The sequence below is a fragment of the Cornus florida genome, unplaced genomic scaffold (assembly GCF_030987335.1).
Source record: "Cornus florida cultivar Cherokee Brave unplaced genomic scaffold, ASM3098733v1 CherokeeBrave_3.0.0_Hap2_Chr03, whole genome shotgun sequence".
Taxonomy (NCBI): domain Eukaryota; kingdom Viridiplantae; phylum Streptophyta; class Magnoliopsida; order Cornales; family Cornaceae; genus Cornus; species Cornus florida.
Window position 1 is genome coordinate 58,837,846 of NW_026775573.1, and position 10,344 is coordinate 58,848,189.

The 10,344-nt window shown below is 34.8% G+C and overlaps 1 protein-coding gene across 3 annotated transcripts; it reads left to right on the forward strand.

Moving 5' to 3' along the window:
- Nucleotides 1-1,284: 1,284 nt before the first annotated feature.
- Nucleotides 1,285-10,344, forward strand: LOC132300613 (phosphatidylinositol/phosphatidylcholine transfer protein SFH6-like). 3 transcript variants are annotated; one of them, XM_059797783.1, is made up of 15 exons: nt 1,285-1,521; nt 1,595-1,729; nt 3,007-3,307; nt 6,005-6,104; nt 6,293-6,559; nt 6,680-6,757; nt 6,865-6,966; nt 7,064-7,113; nt 7,258-7,357; nt 7,505-7,603; nt 7,700-7,813; nt 7,908-8,064; nt 8,903-9,306; nt 9,970-10,044; nt 10,179-10,344. In XM_059797783.1, the coding sequence occupies exons 2-15, from the start codon at nt 1,696-1,698 to the stop codon at nt 10,197-10,199; spliced, it is 1,902 nt and encodes a 633-aa protein (XP_059653766.1). In that variant the 5' UTR covers nt 1,285-1,521; nt 1,595-1,695; the 3' UTR covers nt 10,200-10,344. The 3 variants fall into 3 exon arrangements, with proteins under 3 accessions (XP_059653766.1, XP_059653765.1, XP_059653767.1); XM_059797782.1 differs by having other exon boundaries at nt 1,605-1,729; XM_059797784.1 differs by having other exon boundaries at nt 1,605-1,729; nt 7,908-8,040.

A 10,344-nucleotide genomic window follows, 5' to 3' on the forward strand; every position in this document is an offset into this window, starting at 1 on the left:
ACACAATATCACCAATTTGAGTATATGATTTTAAACTAAAAATTCTATATATTGTAAATTATTCCAAATCAATATATGTCGTCCCAAACATGATAGCTCAAATTTAAAGATCAATGTTAGAAAAATAATATTATAACACATTCTAAATAGACCCTTAGATATTAATTTTAATTGAATTGAATTAAATTGAATTATTAAATGACTGATAATTTCTACGAAAATGATATAACTTCTTTTATTTGACTATAAAAAATAATTTTAAAGTCGAGAGTTAGGCAAAAAATTTTAACCTAATTATTTTAATAGGTCAATGCGTGCCAAATATAAAAAAACAATTCCTCTACTTTCTTATATCTTGTATTAATAACATATCAAATGTATTATGTCAAAGAATTTGTTTCTCTTTCTACCTAAATTTCACCAATCTTTAAGGATACAATAGACTAGGAACACCTTCCTGAGTTGATGTGATAGATAATTAATAATTAACATGAATTTCTAAAAAATAGTTTTATTCTTTTTAAAACCTAATAAAATACATTTTTGTAGATAAATAGGTAAATATACAAAGAAAAGGATAAAAAAGAATTTATTTTGAAAAACTAAAAGCATCACGTGCCCAATTCGGAAACCAAAACCAAGAGTATTTTACTTGTAATTTGGCACTACTTCAATGGCGCGAATCACCTGCAGTGAGGTTCCGATGCGATTTCTTACGGTAACTTTTAAGTGGTTCATATTTGGCCATATTATTCTTTAGCTAACGGACACTAAGGCTGTGTTTGGCCAATTACACCACAACATTTCACGTAGTCTAAAAAGTAACATCACCATTTGTAAAAGGAAACATCACCACTTTTAATTTCAAATAACACCACCATTTATAAATAATATTTAATTTCAAATAACACCACATTTTATAAGTAATATTTCACCACCATTTATAAGTAACATCACAGAGTATAAAAAGTAATATCACCATTATTTAAGTAACAATTGTACCACTATTTATAAGTAACATTAACATTTTACCACCATTTATAAGTAATATGACAGAAGCCTAAAAGTAATATCACATAGTTTAAACAGTAATATCACCATTTGTAAGAGGGTAACATGATAATAGTACTTTTCTCTTAGTACCCGTTAAGTGGAGTAAAACGTCATGGGAATCGCACGCCATGTCAACTACCGCCGGCAAATTCCCACTACGAAACACTTTCCTCCCTCTTCCCGCCACGTGTCATCTGGCTGCTCCCAATTAAAACGCCTCCCCCGCTCTCTCTCTCTCCTCTCCTCTCCTCTCTCTCTCATCGGCGCCCAATTCGGCCGATACATATATTTATATATAATAATTTATTTTTCGAATCGAATTTTTGCCAATACATTCATTCCACTGCGATTCGTCTACCGTTGGTCGTCGATCCGTTAATAGCGCTCAATATTGCTTCAATCTCGGTCTTTCAATTTGTTACCGTTTTGATCAAACGTCAAATTGATTCGATACTGTAGATTCTCGAGGTACACTTTCTTCTGAATTCTGGTTGAATTTCGATTTGGCCTCAATTTTCTAGGGTTTCTGATCGTAATTTAGGATTTTGTAGCGCACAAGTTCTGTAACGGTGATGCTTGATTGATCATCAAGAATTTGAGAGGAGGAGTCTTGATTTGGTGGAGAGTTGTCGAGACAGAGAGATGTCGGGACCACTGGATCGATTCGCGAGGCCTTGTGAGTGCTTTTTTTTCTTCGATTCACGTCTTTCTATTGTCGAATTATACTTGTACTCGATGGAGTGAGATGGGGTTTGGTTTGCTAAATCTAGGGTTTTACTATATATATGTGTATATATTCTTATTTCGTTTATAGAAATATAAGTCCGTGTTCTAAACATAGATATAGATGTAGCCTGAACCTAAGTTTATGTTCTTGAATATTTTAATTCTGGGAAAAAGTGATTGGCATACTAATTTGGCCCTGGCATGTTGAGAAGATGGCAATTTGTATTATTTTTGTTGAAAAATCGGAACATTTATCTTAAAGAATTTTTTTATTTTTTATTTCCCTTAATCTTGTTGAGAAATATTCATCCTTGAAGCTGACTGAAGGTGCTCGATGAACTCTCTCAGAAATTCAAGAATTTATTTTATGTAGGAAGTAATGGAGCTTTATTTAGTTTACAGAGCTAGGGTTTTCTTTGGGATTTTTTGAATATACAGCTGTTGCAATTTGTCACAAAGAATTTCCATGTTTTGAGCATTTATAGGATATTTGTTATGGTTTTTGCTTAAGTTATCTCAGCGTAAAGTGATGTATGCACAATAGATAGTCGTGGTGCGTTGGTTTTCCCTTCTTATTGTGGCTTATTGTTGATGAGATGGCAAGGCAAATAGTGAATTTACAGCAATTGCATGGTAATGCTTCAGTGTACGTGGCGATATGAAGTTAATTATATTAACCAAACAGTGAATGGTTTTGCAGTTTTGTGCACTTGTTTTATCTTTTGCAGTGTATTTTGATCTCATGTACAAATTACTTGATGATGACTATATAGTATTTTGCATTTGAATTTTCCTGATTCTGATAGATGCTTCTCTAACTTTCTTACCTCCACAATATCTAGTAGGTAGTAGTGGTTGTACCCTTTTTAACACAATTGAAGGTTGGTCATACAATGATTCTACTTAGTTTGATATGGCTTAGTCAGATAGTTGAAGTTAGGCAGGATGCATAAACCCTCAGCCATCGTTCAGGAGGTTTAAGCTGATTTATCATTGTTGGAACCTTGCAGCTCTATTCTCTTTATCGTCAGAAACTATCCAAGAAACAGTTTTCTAAGAAAATATTTGTAACTTGGGATGACTGAAGTTTTCTCGAGTTTAACAGTAAATAATAGTTTATTGTGTTGGGAAATAATTCGTACTTTAGTGAAATTATACTTCATTTTGGCTTCATACAAGTCATTGCTAATTTATCACATCTGCATTTTTTCCCCTTCCACATGATAGGCTTTGAGGGTTCCTCTGGTAATGATGAGAGAAGAGAAAGAAAATCTGATTTTGAAAACTCAGAGGATGAAAGAAGGACAAGAATTGGTTCACTGAAAAAGAAAGCAATTAATGCATCTACCAAGTTCAAACACTCTCTCAAGAAGAAGAGCAGAAGAAAGAGTGATGGTCGAGTTAGTTCTGTCTCAATTGAGGATATTCGTGATGCTGAAGAGCTACAGGCCGTTGATGCATTTCGACAAGTACTGGTATTGGATGAATTGCTACCTGAAAAACATGATGACTATCATGTGATGTTAAGGTATTCTATCCTGTCGCCATTTGTGCTGATATATGCATGTCCATATATATATTGGTGAAAATTGAAAATGTGCGTTTCACTTTTGTTGGTGGTATTTTGATATTTTCTTTTTATTAACCTTCTGAGGTGGGAACAATTACAATATCTATGTTTTGTTTTTTCTGATTCAATAGTTGTGGGCAACATAATGGGGAATAGCCTTTCCATCTCCCACAAACCCCCCAATTTCGTTGTAGGCTAGATTTTGATCCAAGTCTTTGATGTGATTTCCAAAAGGCTTTACTAAGTAAGCTAGTTGGCACAATACAGTATCAATTTCATAGGTTTGTTCAAATCGGGATGATATATTATATAGTTGGAAATATTTATTCCAGCAGGTTCACTAGCCACCAAACAGTGTATATGTAAGGATATATAAACTAGTAGTCATTGTTAAACTGTGTTTAAATTCTCCTACAATGTACCCTGGATTAAAATAATGTCTCTAGGAGATGTATTGTGTTCAACTTGTGAATATCACTTATTTGGAACATACATTCAACGCATGAAATGAGTAAAAAGGGGTCGTCGGTAACATTTAGTTAAATAGAGATGTTTATGTTCTCTTCTTTTGTTGAACACACCTTAGAAGGCTGAAGGCGTATATGTTTCTTACAATTTCAATGCGGCATTAATGTTTTACTCCGCTAAGGTATTTGCCAAGGGATATGTATTTTTGTTACAGTTTAAAGTAAGTTGAGGTTACATGAGTCCCTTATCTATATGATGGGATGCATGCTACTTCAGCCTAGTTTGGATAGATTTCTTCATTTTTTGTTCCTGCAAATTCTTTTAATGGTGGTCTCCATGGGCATATCAATTTGTTGTGGAACTACAGCTTGATGTCTTCTTACCGACATGCATTCAAACACCAATGGCCCATTAGGTCTCATTTGTGTTGGTTGTGCGCACAGTCCTTTGGTTGGAACTAACGCCATTTGGCCCATGGGTTGTTATGTCTATTAATGATCAACCTTGATTCATGTGCAGTCAGCTCCAATAATGATACAATCTATTGCTTGGTCTGATGTTGGATACGTTCCGGAGAAAATGTTCATGATTTCACTTGAAGCTTGAAATGCCTCCGAACTTTATTCACTTCAGGACAGATGTCCACATATGTTGTTTTAGAAAAAAACATTTGGTTTATTTTGCAACTTCTGCTTAGGAATTTGATTTAGTTTGCAACTTCAGCTTGGTGGCTTGTGCCCATCCTCCTGAACTCTTACCATATATAAGGCACATTTGGCCCCATTGATGATGTCTGAGTTCACATTTCACTGTCCTCAGACTGGAATGACTGCCAGTTTACCTCATTATTGTATGATCTCTCTCTACTGCATGTAGTGGGAGTCATGTATGAATAAATGAACAATTTACCAGCTGGTGCAATATGAAACATTAAATATAGGCTTTCCAATGGATCATATTTTGGTTCTAGTGGTGGGTTTATGGTTATAAGGATTTTATCCATTAACTTAATTATGATTTGAATCCAGTATATCCGATTATAAATTAATTGGCCTTTGATCATGTGTGATCGGCTATGCTGACAGTACTATACAATTACATAATAGTCTATCAATATAGTATAAATGTTATACGTCATATATTAGTATTTTTCATGTTTACTGTTTGAGTTGAATTGGTCTATGTGTAGATACTTTGAATTTGACAAGGAAAATTGTCTAGGTTTGTATTGGAAACTTGAACACTGTCACACTTTTCAAGTTGCAGGGTTGGCCCGGTTGGGGGTTTCTCATCATGGCAGTGGCAGCTCATTGCTTAAACCTATGTTACATGGGCTCTTCAAAAGTAGCAAAATACCCATGTTGGACCCACAATACTAGGGCATGAGTATGGGATACAACACTTTTGGTTGGACATTGAACTAAAAAACATATCAAATTATTCAATTTTATCATAATATTGGTTCAAAACAAGTCAATTGCCTTTATTATACACTATGTAACATAAATAAATCATTGTACTCTAAAATAAAATAAAGAATTTAGATAATATGAAAATTTAGCAGTGTCCGTGTGTCCTTCAATTTAGGAATTTGATATGTCTGGCACTTGGATTCATACCCGCACCCGACACACATAACCTCTAGCATTATTTGTCTTCCTATGTTGCTTGGTTTTTTCTTGTCTTTCTCTGGAGCTTTTCTTTTTTGTTGTACAATTTAGAGTTTCTTTGGTATCATTGAATATCTTTCTTCTTTGTTGTGGTATTTTTATAAAAAGTAACGCTATTAAAACAAGTGCTAAATTTTATATTTCTAGATAGAGAAGGACATTAAGATATGTTAACGCAAAGTCAAAGTTTCAATCCTACACCTAAATAAGAGGGCTCATCAATGCTGTCAAGAGTGTTACTCTTGATTGCTTTATTCTTAAAAAATGTATACTATCAGAGAACGATTTCACCTACAAATGAGATTGTTATGTTTGAGCTCTTTTTACATATGATAATGTGAAAACATTTCTTATTCTTCGCTTAATAGGTTTGATACTTTGATTGATCAATTTTAGTATTCTACATTAATTTGTCAATCAGTGTTAGATCAGTATTCTTTTATCTTTACTGTTAGGATGAGGAACACTCTTTCACTATGGAATTCATTTTTGTGACAGTTTATTTGATTACTTACAGATTCTTGAAAGCAAGGAAGTTTGATATTGAAAAAGCAAAACATATGTGGGCTGATATGATTCAATGGAGGAAAGATTTTGGTGCCGACACTATTATGGAGGTAGTTAAATTTATAATTTTCTTAACTGTGCTGGTTGGTCTCCATGCTGTTTCAGGCCCCCTGGTTTAAGCTAATTCTTGCCATTGTGGCATTTGTCATCTCAACTTTCACATCCTCTTTTTCAATAAATAAATATAAAAATAAAAAGGAAAAATCTAATATGCTTACTGTGGTGGTATTTTTATCAGGATTTTGAATTTAATGAGTTGAATGAAGTTTGGAAGTATTACCCCCATGGTTATCATGGCATTGACAAGGAGGGAAGACCAGTCTACATAGAAAGATTAGGAAAAGTTGATCCTAACAAACTTATGCAAGTTACAACATTGGATCGCTATGTAAAATACCATGTCCGGGAGTTTGAGAAAAGCTTTGCAATTAAGTTTCCAGCTTGTACCATCGCCGCAAAGAGACACATAGATTCGAGCACGACAATTCTAGATGTCCAAGGCATTGTATGTTATCTTGTGTATTATTTTTCATAATTACTGGACGCTAAATGTATACATTTTGGTACAATCTGTATATTTTTGTTGATTTATGTTTGGTTATATCTTTCATTGTTATTGGTTCAGGGTTATAAAAATTTTACCAAGACGGCACGGGACCTTATTAATAGGATCAACAAGATTGATAGTGACAATTACCCAGAAGTAATCTTAGTTTCTTTTAACTTCATTAAAGATGTCATTCTTAACTTGATTAATGATATCTTGCTTAAGCTTTGATGTTGATTTGGTGTATCAACTTAATGATGCAGACACTCCACCAAATGTTTATCATCAATGCTGGTACTGGTTTTAGGACGGTGTGGAGTATTGTAAAGGGTTTTCTAGATCCCAGAACAACTTCCAAGATACATGTATGTGAATTTTTTCTCTTTTTCTTCTGAAAGCATTGCATTATAATTTTATAAGCCCATTGACATTAATCATATCCATTTTTTTAATTGTCCTTAGGTTCTTGGAAACAAGTACCAGAATAAGTTGCTTGAAATAATTGATGCCAGGTAATTTTCTGCATTTCTAATTTCTTATTCTGAACTAGTCTGATCATAAATGTCCCTTTTAATTGTCATGCTATTTACTTATATCTCATTTATAACTGCATTAATCTATCTGAAAACTTATGGAATTTTGCGGTGCTTGTACAGTGAGTTGCCAGATTTCCTTGGGGGCAGCTGTACCTGTTCAGATCAAGGGGGGTGCCTTCGTTCTGATAAAGGGCCATGGAAAAACCCAGAAATATTAAAGGTTCTGACTGGCTTTAGGACATTTGTTGGTTTTATCTTAAGTGATGCGAACACAATGAAATATTTATTGCGCTTTTCGCTTGACAAGTTAGGTCTCATGTTTGCTTTAATTGAGAACAATTTCTTTATATGGGCAATTTTGTTTCAGATGGTTCGTAATGGGGATGCAAGGCGAGCCAGACAGGTTGTTAAAATTCTTAACAGTGAGGGGAAGGTGGTTGCTTATGCCAAGCCACACTATCCAATGGTATGGCCTCTTCAATTACTTTCAGTTTGTTTGGATGCATTCATGTTTATCCATTTTCAGTTTTGGTTGTTATACAATTGTTTTGCTTTGAAACAGATGAAAAACAGTGATACATCCACTGCAGAATCAGGATCTGAAGCTGAAGATATTGCTTCCCCCAAAGCCATGAGGAGTTATTCACATCTTCGGTTGACTCCTGTTCGTGAAGAGGTTTGTTTTAACTTTTGTCATTTATATGTCAATATATTACAATTTTTAAAATATTGTGGCAGCTGTTGCGTTATTAAGATGCATCCATAAACAGGCTAAGGTTATTGGAAAGTTAAGCCATGCTGCTAGCTTCTCAGGATATGACGAATATGTTCCTATGGTTGACAAGGCTGTTGATGCTGGATGGAAGAGGCAAGCATCCTTTCAAAAGCCTTACGCCTCCAAGGGTAAGCAGATCTTGCTTCGCTGTGGTATGTCCCCTTTTTCAGTGTTTACATACTGTAATGTGAATTCACTGAGGTTGTATGTTCATTTGAGAGCATATTTCAAGACACACAAAACAAAACAAGTTTGTTTGGATAGCTAGCAATAGATATGAATCACAAAAGAAGAGGAGATTGCTTTCTTTAACAGATCGGTAGATCGACAGAAAATGAGTTTGAGATAGATCGTCTTGCATAAGTTTGGATTACAGTAGCTTAAGTGGTTTTATGGGATTAGAATATGATATCTAAGGTTGTGTTACATTTCTTATAGTGGATTTAATATGTTTGGTCTAGGGTTCCGTGGTTGTCCCCCACACTGGGTTTTCCATGTAGATCTATATGTTGTTCTCTGTCCCTTTTTTAATTTTATTTATTTTTTATATTTGCTCTTCTATTACTATTTGTGTGTATGTGTGTATTTTTTTTTTTTTAAGAAGTTCTAAAATTTGAATTTCAGTTTTGACCATTAGGGTTTTGGAAGACTTATTCAACCCCCCACCCCACGAGGTCGAGTGGGGACTTTGTATAAATTGACATTTTAGGGTGATAGTCCTTTCTTCAGACTTCTGCTTAATTTGGATATTATGTGATGAAAACCTCGTCTTAGTTATTTTACTTAGAGAGCACCCACACCTTTATGTTCATATGTATTTCGGACAACACCATAACTTGGCAATAAGATGCGATGAGTCTTCCTGTCCACCCGTTAGCTTTAAACTGAAACATTTTTTTTTGGTATTGTTGCTCCTATTTAACACTATAATATTAATCTGGTGTTTTATATTATAGATTTAAAATTTTGATTTAAAAAAATCCATGGCAGGGACATTTCCTCTGCCTGATACTCAGAAGGCACCAGAAGGGCTTCGTGCTCGGATTTTGGCAGTGCTTATGGCCTTCTTCATGACCCTTTTCACGCTCTTCCATTCAGTGGCATGCCGTGTAACCAAGAAATCTCCCGAGACGTCATCTGTTCATGACCAAAATATTCCTGAACTTCCCTTTGATGTGCTGCCCAAGGAGGATTTTCGGCCACCCTCACCAACTCCATCATTTACCGAGGCAGAAATGCTCTCCTCTGTAATGAAAAGACTGGGTGAACTTGAAGAAAAAGTCAATATACTTCAAGCAAGGCCATCTGAGATGCCTTGTGAAAAAGCGGAACTTCTGAATGCCGCCGTTTGCCGTGTGGATGCCCTTGAGGCAGAGTTAATTGCGACTAAAAAGGTAGACATTATAGCCTATTATATTATTGTGTTTGCTGCAGTCGTAAAAGTTATTGGGTCACTGCTGAGCCTTGCCACCGGGTAGTATTATGCAGTGGAGGCTTGGCTTGGTCTGTATAACTCACTCGTATAGTTGTTGATCTAAAAGCAGTGCAATGCATTTTCATTTCTATTCTCTCCTCTTATTCTTAATTAGTAAGGATAATTTGCTCCTATTTTCTTTTGTTTTTATATACTAGTGCTATTATGCTTCACGCCTTCACTTAGTTTTAAGTCACGTATTGTGTGAAACAATCTGAAAACATGACTGCATAGTTTCGAAGTACTATATTTGAGACTGTTTATTCAACCTGTAAAAGTAATGTAAATATAAAATATACTGTACCTGTAGATGTAGCTGTTGATTGTCGGGAATGAGAGGGTTTTAATGTTCATTTGACTTTTATGATTGGCCTTAATATACATGCAATAAATATTGCTTTCAGTCTTGATTGATCGCTGTAAATTTCTTTCTTTTCTCTGTAAATTTTACTTTCAAATTAATATGTACGTTGACTCTCCTTTGAGTTTTGGTTGTCATTGTGGATGCATTATTTTACATTTGTCGAGTATGTGTTATGCATGCAAATGTAGTTTGATTGCAATTATGCTTCTTTGTGAGCAGGCTCTGCATGAGGCTTTGATGAGGCAAGAGGATCTTCTTGCTTACATAGACAGGCAAGAACAAGCTAAATTTCGGGTGAGTTGATATGTAAATCTTTCTCTTATATATATGTGTGTGCGTGTTGGAGCGTTCTCTCCATGTTTAAAGATTTGTTTTTCTTTTTCGGTAGAATTTTCTGACTGATGTGTTTCTCAATGCATGTTAAACAGAAAAAGAAGTTTTGCTGGTAAGATGTGTGCGGATGTGTGAGGTTGATTGTTGTCTTTGGCTGCTTGAGTGTCATGTACGAATTCTATTACTCATGCGAAAGATTTGTTGTTTATAATGATGTGACCAGACTTTCTATCGAGATCTAATACATGGACTATTGAGAAA